Source organism: Macrotis lagotis, chromosome X, assembly GCF_037893015.1.
Source record: "Macrotis lagotis isolate mMagLag1 chromosome X, bilby.v1.9.chrom.fasta, whole genome shotgun sequence".
Taxonomy (NCBI): domain Eukaryota; kingdom Metazoa; phylum Chordata; class Mammalia; order Peramelemorphia; family Peramelidae; genus Macrotis; species Macrotis lagotis.
The window spans coordinates 271,489,147-271,501,620 of record NC_133666.1 but is presented as its reverse complement, the minus strand read 5'-3'; the positions used below and the strand labels follow the sequence as shown (position 1 = coordinate 271,501,620).

At 34.5% G+C, this 12,474-nt stretch overlaps 1 protein-coding gene across 1 annotated transcript in view; it reads left to right on the top strand.

The window, feature by feature from the left end:
• Positions 1–12,153, top strand: part of ITGA1 (integrin subunit alpha 1) — a 191,129-nt gene extending 178,976 nt beyond the window's left edge. Inside the window, exons 28-29 of the mRNA XM_074208716.1 lie at positions 472–588; positions 7,515–12,153. Coding sequence (XP_074064817.1) covers positions 472–588; positions 7,515–7,559 — 162 coding nt within the window. The 3' untranslated portion in view covers positions 7,560–12,153. The remainder of the gene's footprint in view (positions 1–471; positions 589–7,514) is intronic.
• The last annotated feature ends 321 nt before the right edge of the window (positions 12,154–12,474 follow it).

The window sequence follows — 12,474 nt, the reverse complement described above, 5'->3', positions numbered from 1 at the left end:
TATACATTGTGTCATTTAATTTCCTCAATTAACCTGTGACACAGATACTGTAATATAGTATACAAATATTATCTGTATCAGTGATACAGATGAGATAATACAAATATCATTCTCATTCTAATCTGTAAAATGAGCAATTAGGGGCTCAAAGAAGTTAAATGAGTTGCACAAGGTTATGCAGGTAACATTAGAGGCAAGATTTGATCTCAAATCTTCCTGACTCTCAAGTATACTTCTTCAGTTATAGTACTACAAATATTTTTTTTCATTAAGAGCAGATTTTCTATATTAGATATTTTAGGATATGGAAATATGTTTAATTTTATAATGTATACTTAAATACTTGAAATACCCTCTATGCACATATATATCAATAATATTTTTTAATGATATTATTATATCATAACTACTCTTTTGTGATGACTTGAAAAAGCATTCACGCTTTTGACTGTCTGCCTTCATTATTTTCAGTTGGCTATTCAAATATCAAAAGATCTTCTACCTGGCCGGGTACCATTGTGGGTGATCCTTCTGAGTGCTTTTGCAGGATTCCTGTTATTGATGCTCCTAATATTAGCACTATGGAAGGTGAGTACTCTTTCCATTTATTTTTCTATTATAATTGAAGAAATTATCACCAACCAATACATGGTGAGGAAATGTCCTTCATTAATTGGGTGTCATAATATGGACCTTCAAAATCAGATCTTGCTTTTACTTCTTGATAGGCATAAATGTATAAAAGTACAGATATAGATATATACATACTAGTACTATATATATATATATCATACTAGTATATATAGTACTAGATATATATATATATATATATATATACATACATACATACATAAACAGTTTATTCTTAGTCAGAAAAAACATGTTCCTGAAAAGGTATTTATAAATGGAATTTCTGTGAATGAACCAAGATCCATGGAGGCTTCCTAGTTCACAAAAATCTAATTCTGTCTCATTTTGTAGCCCCTCATTAGTCTTTTGTATAAATCTAGTTTTTCACATTAGGTTCCATTATAGTGAAGTTATAGGAAAATATTATGAAGACCATACTATGCTAGTTTACAGAACATTAATGGATAGCTAGGTGGTGTTATGAATTGAGCATTGGGCTAGAGACTATTCTTGAGTTCAAATCTGGTCTCAGAAACTTAATAGCTGTGTGAACTTGGGCAAGTCACTTAATCCGGATTGCTTCAATTTCCTTATCTGTAAAATGAGCTGGAGAAGGAAATGGCAGACTACTCTAATACCTTTGCCAAGAAAACCTCAAATGAAGAGCCAGAGAAAACTGAAATGACAACAAAAACACCAAATAGAACATTAGGAAATGGATAAAAAATCTTTAGTGATTTCCCTGGTAAAGAGAATTCCCAAATGAAATTCCTTTTACCAATGCATTTTATCATCTCTGTAACTGATAATCTAAGACAGTTGCCAGCACTGTCAAGTGGTTGGGACTTATCCCAAGTTGTGCAATCAAGACATGTTTTAGCAGGACTTAAATTCAGATTTTGCTGGATCCCTCCTCCTATATATATAAAGGGCTTCTCTATATCAAGTTTATGTTACCTCATATTTTACTTCATAGAATAATGAAAATACAGCAACAAGAAGGAAACAAATCCCAATACATTCAAGTATAAATTATTGGTACTTGTTCATTTGGGCACTTTCCCAATAATTAAACTAATCATACATCTGTTCACTCTAGAATGAACATTCCCAAGAAGATATTGCCATATTTTATAGTAATAAAACTGACTTAAAAGATATTGAGCCTTTAGGAAATATCAAACTCAATATGAATTAACAGTTTGAGATGTCAACTCCTAAAGTTAACACTTACAAATGAATTCTTAATCTTGTTTGGGTTGATGAGCCCTTTTGGCAGTCTGGGGAAGACCAGAGGAATCAAACAGCATTTGCAGCCCACAACATTCCCAAATAGGGTCTGAAGCAGATTAAAAGAGAGAAATAGTTAACAAAATAAATAAAAATTAATTCTAAGCCAATTATGCATCCTTATTCATAGTTTAGTGGCTCCAGTTTCTCTCTGAGTTTGACACCACTAATGAAAACTCTGAAATCTTTCTCAGAATGATGTTTAAAAATGAAACCAATTAAATTGACAGTTCTCAAAATATATGCTGCTTTTTAATCCAAGTTCATGTATCCTATGTTTAGAACCCCCAGTCATAAGAGGGTCTTTGAGGTCCATTCTCATTTTGAAATTCTGGAAGTCTGCAGTATATTACTGTTTTCTAAAAGAAATTCATTCTTTATTTTTCCTTTCCAACACATTTTTCATGTGGTGCACAGCTTCCCTTTGGAGAGTTATAGGAAAGGAGAAAAATAATTTCCAAAACCATTCAACCCTTACTTAGCAAGTAGATGCAATCTCTGGTCTTTCTCCAACAAACCCCAGTGAATAAGATTGTTTTACCCTCTTCTTATCAGAACTGCTCTCCTTACTTTGGGTTAATAACATTTTCTGTAATACTTCTTGCTACCACAGTGTGGCACATAGATCCTTGTTTATTCTTCAAGTGATGGGGTTAATTTCAATCTAGTATCCTGTTTCAATAGGTTCTTTACCTTCAAGTGAGGTGGTGGTCTCTGTATATTTATTTGAATGTGACCATTTTTAACATAATCTGCTCATGAGTTAAAATGATTCATTGCCCTTCACTGCCTGTTACTAAGAATGCCATTTTAAAAAGAGAAAGAGTGTATTGGAGCTGAAAATTGGATAAACTCTGTGAAGTTTGTTTATTTCTTCTTGCAGTCTTTAGTGGAGGCTGTAAACAAGTCCCCCAAAAACAGTTTGCTCCTAAAATTTCATCCCCCACATTATGTTACAAGGCTACAAGAATACAATGTATAGCAAAGAATACTCAATCCCTTATAGGATATCCTGTTGAATGCAGATGATGAGTTCTTCATATGTTTCCTGACTGCCTCTGTAAGGGGAATGTAAATATACCAGAGGTACAGAATATGGCCCAGGGTAAAGAGAGCTATATTTGGATCCAACTAGGGTCTATCACTTACTATCTGTATCCTTGGACACAATTTCCTTATTTGAAAAATAAATGTTGAACAATATGACTTTTAAGGTCCCTTCCAGATTTCTACCTTTATGTTCAAGAGATAAATTGTCTGATAGAAGACAGAGTCTCTAGAGAATTATGCTTAGTGTTCCTACCAGATGGACCTGATCCTCACTCAAGGAAGGCCCTAGATGACTCTTGGGCCCTTGATGACGAGAACAGATGTTTCAGAACCAACCCCAGATTTTCCCTAAAGCAGAAATTCAATCAGACCAGTAAGGATTCTTTTGTGAACATAATCAGTTTCTAAAAGTCTTATGGAGATGAACCCACAGAATATTCATGGAGTTTCATTGTCTTCTGCCCAGAATGAAATTACAAGTGGCACTTATGCCAATCTGAGGATAAGTTCAATCAGAGTGCCCCACACCCCAAAAGATCCCCTTACCTCTCTTAATCTTTTCTTTGAACTATTTTAATAGTATCAAAAACAACCTAGTTGGATTGTGAACTCTTTGAGGGCAGAGACTGTAGTTTACCTTTATTTTTTCAGTATCTGACATACACTAAATATTTAATGTTTATTGATTATTTCAGTTGCAAAGGCCTAAAATCCACTACTGATTATACATTCCTTTGACTTAAGACCAAATTCTTTCAGGAGGGTATTATGCCTAAAATCTCATAAGTCATTTTCACCTTTCCATGAATGATTTTATTTCTGAAAATAAGTTTTGACAGAGGAAAGAAGACTACATTTTGACAGAGAGACAGAGGGAAGAGAAGAACTTCACGTCACTTAGGAGAAGGGGGTGAGGCAATTAGGGAGAGGTTATGCTTCAGTGAAAGGAGAGGCTATGGACCTGAAGAAAGCGTGCTACACAACCTTGCCTAGAGACATGTAGGATCACTGGATTTAGAAGAGAAAGGGATATTCAAGATCATCTACCTCAATTCCTTTATTTTATAATTGAGGAAACCAAGTCTCAGAGAAATTAAATAATTTAGATAGGACTTGAACTCAGGTCTCCAATGCCAAAGTGGATGTCTTTTCAGCTACACACCTATTTACCATCTTCTCCGAGATCATATCAAATACTTTCTTATTTGACCATGTGGCACAGCTATATTTATTGTATGTAAATTAGGGGAGTGTTGGAACCAACTCAGTTCTCACAAGTAAAGTGTTAAACTTTCAGTGTGAGTTAATTACATCTAAAAAAATCAGCAATTGCTAAAAATCATATCTTGCTTTCTTTATTTATTATTTTGTTGATGATGTAGACCAGAGGAGGGGAACATCTGGCCCATGAACCTTATTTGATCTATTGTTACCATAGTAACCACATCATTGAGTACTTGAAATTCAATAAATCTAGAATCTTTTTTAGGAGTGGATTAATTAAGTGTTTGATCAAATATAATAGGTTAATTTTTAAGCTAATCATTTTGTATGGTCCACAAATGATGTTATAAATATCCAAATAGTCCCTGGCAGGAAAAAAAGGTTCCCCACCCTTGATGTAGAAAAAGAAAGCATAATAATGCAGTTTAAATTTAAAACTAAATGTTCTGGGTATATTATTTTTTCACAAAGAAACAGTTGTTAAAAATTACCAGCAAAGGGGCAGCTAGGTGGTGTAGTGGATAAAGCACTGACCCTGGAGTCAGGAGTACCAGAGTTCAAATCCGGCCTCAGACAATTAATAATTACCTGTCTGTGTGGCCTTGGGCAAGCCACTTAACCCCATTTACCTTGAAAAAAAAACCTTAAAAAAATGACCAGCAAACAAACCCCTTTCTGTAAAAATTGTTATGAGACTGAGACTTTTAATTGATGGAGAAAAGTATACTCTTAGGTTCCTTGGAGCTTGGAGCTTATTCAGCCCAAATTTTTCCTGTTGGAATTCAGTTGCTGGTGGAATATGTGGAAAAATGGTTTGGATTTCACAATGAAAATAGGACAAACATTTAAGGGAAAAAATGATACTAAACTTTTCTTTCAAGTTAGTTCTAACTACACATCCCAGAGATTCTTCTCAAAGCCAAGTGGGGAAAGTGTTAGATTCCAAAAGCATCAGACATCTTAGCAAGTGCCTACATGCAATCGAATTGGAAACAGCTAGGCAGAGGCCTTGGAAGAGGGGCATGAGGATGGCAGCTGCCAAGGAAGGAGCATTCCTTTAACTGGAAGGATGCTACTCTCCCTCAGGAAGTTGTTGCAACCCTAGGGTGGAGTGCTTAGTCCCCCTCACTAGCTATAATTGCATCAGGTTCATCTAGCTTAAATAATTGTTAAGTACTTGATTGATCTATTTAATGGACATTGGTACTGTCCAGCTCTACTTGAAATGTAGTTATTGTAGGAGAACTTTGTACAGTGATTTTCTCCAGTCATGTTTCTAACAAAAAGCCACATTTCAAAGAGGGGAAAAGCTTGACAAATGGAAACTGTGTCTATGATACTCAGATAGTTAGATTATGCTGTTGATTAAATCACCAAAGGCTTTAGGAATGTCTAAATTTGAAATGCATATTTACCTCAGAGCAGAGGGATTAATTATGGCTCCCAGCCTGCAGATGACTCTGAGATAGTGTGTGTGTGTGTGTGGGGGGGGGGGGGGGTTGGTAAGGGCTTCGGAAAACTCTAAACATCGTTAAAAAGATAGCTTAAAAAACACATAACTATTTCAGAATTTTCTATACCCTATAAACCTCTGTAGATTATTAATTCTGCTCCCTAGGGGTAACTGGAACCCTCTTAGCAGCCCAGAATATATCCACACCTCCTATAGTTGACTTAGGTCTGGAGAGGACTCCATGAGAAATGACTGAACCTTCTGAAAATGTATATGCAAGGAGGTAATATTATATAGTATTCATATTTATATATGTTGGATCCTCACAACAACCCTGTAAGGTAGGCACTATTTTACAGATGAAGAAACTGAGTCAGAAGAACATGACTTATCCAGGATTCAAACTTAGGTCCTCTTGACTTCCAGACTAGCACTCCATTTGCTTGCTGCCAAGTAACTAGTTACTTACTATGTAACTAAGGAAAATCTGACACCAGAAAAATTGGTCCAGATGCTTAACAACTTCTGCCCACCCTTGCCAGTTAGAGCTGACTAGCATATCTTTAGCTAACCTTGTCATATGCCCATCACATAGTTGCTGGGAAGTTTATTTTCTACTTTGAGAAAAAGGATAATGGAAAAAGAGGAGATACGAATAGTTGTGGTCTGTGTCTCACAAAATACTTATCCATGTTAGTACAAGACTTATTTTGTCACCTTGCTGAGAGAGGAATCTCTTTGCCCCACTAAAAATTTTTTTAAGTATGACAATAATGTGATCGATGTTACACGGTGCATTGGCATATGATAGAAATAATTAGTCCTTAAATCATTTTATAAAAAATTTCTAATAAATGATTAAATCAAATTTTTCAGATTTCAGCTGTGATTTCAATAGTAGTGTAAGGAACTCTCTGGGAGGAAAAGCCCTCTGTGAATGCTAGAAAATATTTTCTCTGCTTGTTTTAGCTCAGAGTGGTTTTTTTTTAGTCACATTGGGCTCTTGGTGACCCCTTTGGGGTTTTCTTGACAAACATTGTCATTTCCTTTTTTAACTCATTTAATAGAAGAGGAAACTGAGACAAACAGGATTAAATGACTTGACCAAGGTCCCACAGATAGTAAATATCTGAAGCCAGATTTGAATTCAGGAGGATGAGGTTTTTCTGACTCCAAACCTGGCATTCTATACTCCATGCTACTTAGAGCTAATTTGCCCAATTGTTTATATTTCTTAAAAAAAAAAATTGCCTAGTGGGGGCAGCTAGGTGGTGCAGTGGATAGAGCACTGGCCCTGGAGTCAGGAGTACCTGGGTTCAAATCCAATCTCAGAAACTTAATAATTACCTAGCTGTGTGGCCTTGGGCAAGCCACTTAACCCCATTTGCCTTGTAAAAACCTAAAAAAAAATGTTGCCTAGGATCCAGGATGACACAGAGAGTATGCGTGAAAGGAAGGACTTCTCAGAGGAGATTTATGGATCAAAGAAGAAAATTCTGGAGTAATTTTCCTATCACCTTTTAAAGGATTTACAACTTTTACTCCTCATCCACCAAAAATTACCATCCCACCATCTCAAAGTCCATTCTAAGTTGGGGCCCAGAATTCCCTGAGACAAACACTTTCATTGTGTATAAGAGAGTTTGTTGATTTAATCAGCAAAGGTCTCAGGTTACATGAGTGTCTTGTAACATGGTCTGTGTACCATTCTGCCTTACTAATGAAAATGCTAGTAACACTATTATAATATTATTGTTATCAATTATAATTATAATATGGTATATCATATATTAATGTCATTATTAACATTTATTTCCTAAATCTTGACACCAAAAAATTATATTTATATTTTATATTTTCTTTACAGATTGGATTCTTCAAAAGGCCACTAAAGAAGAAGATGGAAAAATGAAATTCCTTATCAGAGGGAAAAATAACAATTGTTCAATGATCTGTCCTCAGGCTTGCTTCAAATCCGTGACCAGAAAAAGTTTAAATATCTTTATCATTTTCATGGTCACATGCCTGTGTTCCATCAAGGAATTAATCACTCAGAAAAAAACCCCAAACAGATCAAGGATGATACCCAAAGACAACTATAAATTTATATTTGTAAAGTATCAGGAAACATTTTTAAACAATTACTCATTTTTGCTGAGTGATTGAATTTAAGATCACAAAGTGTTATGAATAGGAAGGACAACCTATTCAAATGTGCTTCAGGAATGGAAAAAAAAAAGATGCTATCAGGCTCATGGAAACATGTTTTGTTTTGTTTTTCCTCAAAAAATATACAAGTTAGACTTACTTTCTCCGACCCCAGTGGAAATCTAGATTTTCAGAGTTTGAAAATCCATGTACCTGCCAGGAAAGTGTTCACTTGCTTGGATCACTTCCCATCATCCACAACTGAGCTCAAGGGAGAGGATGTTCTGTAACATGGATTCATGACACAGAGGAGACAAAAAGTAAAATGAACAAGGTCATCCAGCAGGTAGCCTTTTGATCAATTTCTGTACATGAAAAAGTTCATTTCCCAGGGTGTCTAGAAAGTGAGGTCTACCCAGCTGAAATTCTATCCCGAGATAAGAATCAAGATTAAAAGCACTGCTAGAAAATAAGCACACTGAATGAATGGCTTTATAAGCTTTCATGGACACAATGAACTTGCATTTTTGAGCTGTAAGAATCAATGTAAAAACTTCATGGTAGCAAAAAAAGCACTTAAAAACAAGTTTTAATTTCATCTGTTCCTTTACAAATGTGATGTGATTTATTCCCAAAGAATGCAGTGTGAAGAATATGCTGAAATGAATTTCCAAAAATGGGATGTGGTTGGTAAATGGCTAAGAAGTACCTATTGCACCTTTGTGAATTAGCTTTCATTATTGATGGATGTAGAACTCCCATTTTCTAAGGCAGCCCAAAGAAGTTCTTGGTATAGGCCTGATCCAAACTAAAAGCTAAAACAGGGTTTCTATTTTATTCTATTTTGTGTTTCTTTATTTTGTTTCTTGAGGATTATTTTTCTAAATACATTCTTATATTCTATAAAAGACAAAAACTCCATTTTATAATAAGATTTCACCAAAAAGTGATGTTCCCGGTGCATGCGCTACACATATATATATCAAGTAAATAGATCACTAGAAATATATTTAAAGTATTTTGTGTTTGAAAATAGGCAAACAGCAAGAAGCTACTGCTCCACATTTATCTTTTATCTTTTCAAGTCATTTTCCTAAGGCAAGTAGAATTAACTTCAAGTTTATCTTTTGTTTTCTTTTCAAATCTTTTTCCTGAAGCAAGTAGAGTTAACCAGATCACCAGCTGCTGCAAACAGTAACCCCAAATGAATAGATGTACAGTACAGTAACTGAATTAGTCAATAAACATTTAGTATGTGCCTACTATGTGGCTAAATGCTAAGAGCTAAGTGCTCAAAATACAAAGAAAGGCAAAAGATAGCACCTGCTCTAGGAGCTCATAGTTTAATAAGATAAACAACATGAAAACAATTATGTGCAAAGAGACATACAGGATAAATGAGAGAGAATCAATAGAGAAAGGGCATCAGTATTAAGAAAGATCAGGAGAGGTTTCAAGCTGGAACTTGAAGGAAACCAGAAAGTGGAGATGAGACAGATTAGTGTTCTAAGCAAGGGAAAATACCCAGAATCTGGTGGTGGAATGTTTTCTGCGGGAACATCAACATTTTTTGGATAACACATATATGGGGAGAAGGAAGGTTAAGGTGTAAAAAGACTGGAAAGATAGGAAGGTCTTTGAATGTTGAGGATGATTCTGTATTTGATTCTGGAGATAGAGCACTGGTGTTTATTAAGACCTAGTCAGAGATGTGCTTTATGTATGAACTACTACTGTAAAATTCATTCAAATGTTAAAACATCTGTTCAATTGATACTATATTCCTTCCAGGATGATTTACTGTAGTAAAAATTCAATTGACCAGACTCAAGAAGGAGTTTTAGTCAACCAAAATTTTTCTCTGGTCCTTTTTCTAGGTAAGAATAAATCAAATAAAAACAAAAAAGCCAATAGCAGATGTATCTTCAAAACCCCAACTTCAGGGTGTTCCGATTCAAGTTCACCCAGTTTCCTAATATTTCTATATCTATACCTCTACTAGAATTAATAGGAAGTTTAATCATGCTCTCCCATCTACCCTTCCTACACCCCTTATGCCCCTATTAACATCCCATATATACCTTCATGGTACTTCATAATTGCTTACAAATTTCCTCCTTATCATTCCCTTCACAAGCTTTCCTTTTATGCCAAAATTACCATTTCCTTTTGATGTCCCTTGCATTTCAAAATTCTTAGAACCTCAGTTTTCTAATCTTAGCAAGCTCTTAGGCAGAAATCAAACTGATTGGGTTAATTAACCTCAACCTTAGTTTCCCCAATTATAAAATGAGATGGTTGGACTAGAAGACTTAAGATCCCTTTCTAGCTCTGTATCTATGATCCTAATTCACATCAAGGCAACATTTCAATTTTCCCACAGAGTGTTTGTGTTTTAAAAGAGAATGCTTACTGATCCAAAAGCACAAAGTTTCAACCTTAGAATTTCAGATAATGGGGGAAGGGGGGGATAGTAAAAGAAATATTTAAGATCAAGGTAACATCTTAAGTCCTTCAAATCATATAAAGTATATGATTAACTATTCTTTCTACCCAGAAGTCCTACTCCATTTTCAACCAGAGAGGAAACCAAATGTCACATTTGGGGATTAATAAGAATTTCCATTTTCCCAACTTGATATTTTATTAAAGATTTAGTCTTATGATTTCATTGATAGAAGAATTCCAGGTAAAGAAATTCCCTCTTCTAATGCAGGTCAGCAGGTAGCACCTTTTCTTGGAATCTAGAATTTAATAGAATTGCTTAGAGCATCAAGAATTGAAGTAACTTGTGCAAGTGTATATATATGTGTGTGTGTGTGTGTGTGTGTGTGTGTGTGTGTGTGTGTGTGTGTGTCTGTCTGACTGTCTACGTGGGTGTGGGTATGGATGTGCGTGTGTGTCTTCTTGACTTCAAGACCAGCACTATCCACTATTAAAATAAACATCAATTTTAAATATAAAAACTAATATCAATTAGGTATATTAAGTTTTCATATTTAAAAACAAAAAGGTAAAAGTGAAAAAAACTTTTCTTTGCTCACTTTGCATATGACCTCAGACTTCATTAGTCCTTGGATTTACCTTACAATGACAGTTACCTAAAACAACAGTAATTCATTGAGTATACTTAGAAGTATGACTAAAAATTAAACATTAGCAAAACAACAAAAGTAGATTCCTAAAAAGATTTACAGTCTTTTTAACCATGTATTATGTATGTATAGAGAAATTTATGTATATATGTGTTTCTGTATGTGTATAATTACGTATATACATGTGTGTATACATACATAAATATATATACATTTAATCTACTAATTATATTAAAAATTGTATGAGCAGATTGGCTAACAGAATATTTTATTTTAAAATGTTGCTAATGTTTTTATTTAAATGATTACCTAGTTTTATTTGTGATTTGGTTTTCAATTCCTTTCTTATACCATAAATTTTAAAGACACAAGATTCAATTATATTATATAATACTGCTAACATTGTGAATGGGGGATACGTTGCCAGAATAAAGAGCCAAAGTTCCTAGCCCCCAGATTATGACCTTAACTTAGCTTTATGAAATTTCTGCACTTAACAAGAAAAAGAAGAGATTGAAAATATATCTGTGCAATGTGACGTAGTTCAATAAAATCATAGCTTTTTAGAATCTACTTGGCTCAAGACAATATCTAGACATTTGTGTGCCTGGTTCAAGTGGCAGGAAACCTAGATAATAAGAAAGGTAAGTATTCTTGGAAAACCAACAACAAGCATGAGAGGAGCTCACGTAGGGAGAAAGAAATGCCATGAAAAGCATTTATTAGGTACTTACAAATATTAAGCACTAGAGATACAAATAGAAAATCCAGCTATCCCCTCTCTCAAGGAATATAAATTTTAATAGGGGGAAGGCACACATTCAGGAAATTTTCAGTTCCAAGTCAGATGGTAACTTTCTATTCTAATTAATTTTCATTGTTAACTAGGTGATACTCTTGCTGTTTGTTTGTTTTTCCTAGCTATGACGGACTACTGTAGGTATCCTCCATTCTTCATAAATTTTAGGGTTCTGCAACAAAGTCCAATTTCCTTACCCTAGTTATTGTTCTAATAGCTACCAAGTAGAAAGACAATTTGCATGAAATACTCAGGTGTCTCTAATCACCTATTATCTGTCTATTATTTGAAAAAGGACATCCTTGTCCTTCACCAAAGAATTTTTCATTTTGACGTTTTTCTAAGTGTTCTAATTTATCAGACAATCTCTTTCAGCAAAATGATTTCATGGAAAATACCATCTCCAAATATTCAGATTTCTTGTAGGTGTGAATTAAGCAGAAAGATATAAGAGATACAAATAATTTTCAAAAAAAATCCATAGTTGAGCTTGAGGAGGAAGAAGGAACCAAACTATCTTCTTTTGCCTAAATTTAGGTTTAGGTTTAGGTGGAAGAAAGGTGCTTGATGCTTTAAAAAAAATGACCAAGCTAATTTAGTGAATTTGAGGTGTTATCAAAAGGCTAGAGCAGCCTTGCTCTCAAGTATTTCTAAGGCTCACATTCCATTTACAGGACTGGTTCAGTAAGATTCTTCATAGAGCTATCTAGTGCCAGCCAAACTCTTTGTCCTTTCTTTGTCTAATACACTGTAATCTGCTGAATTTGAATTTCATGTGTATATTT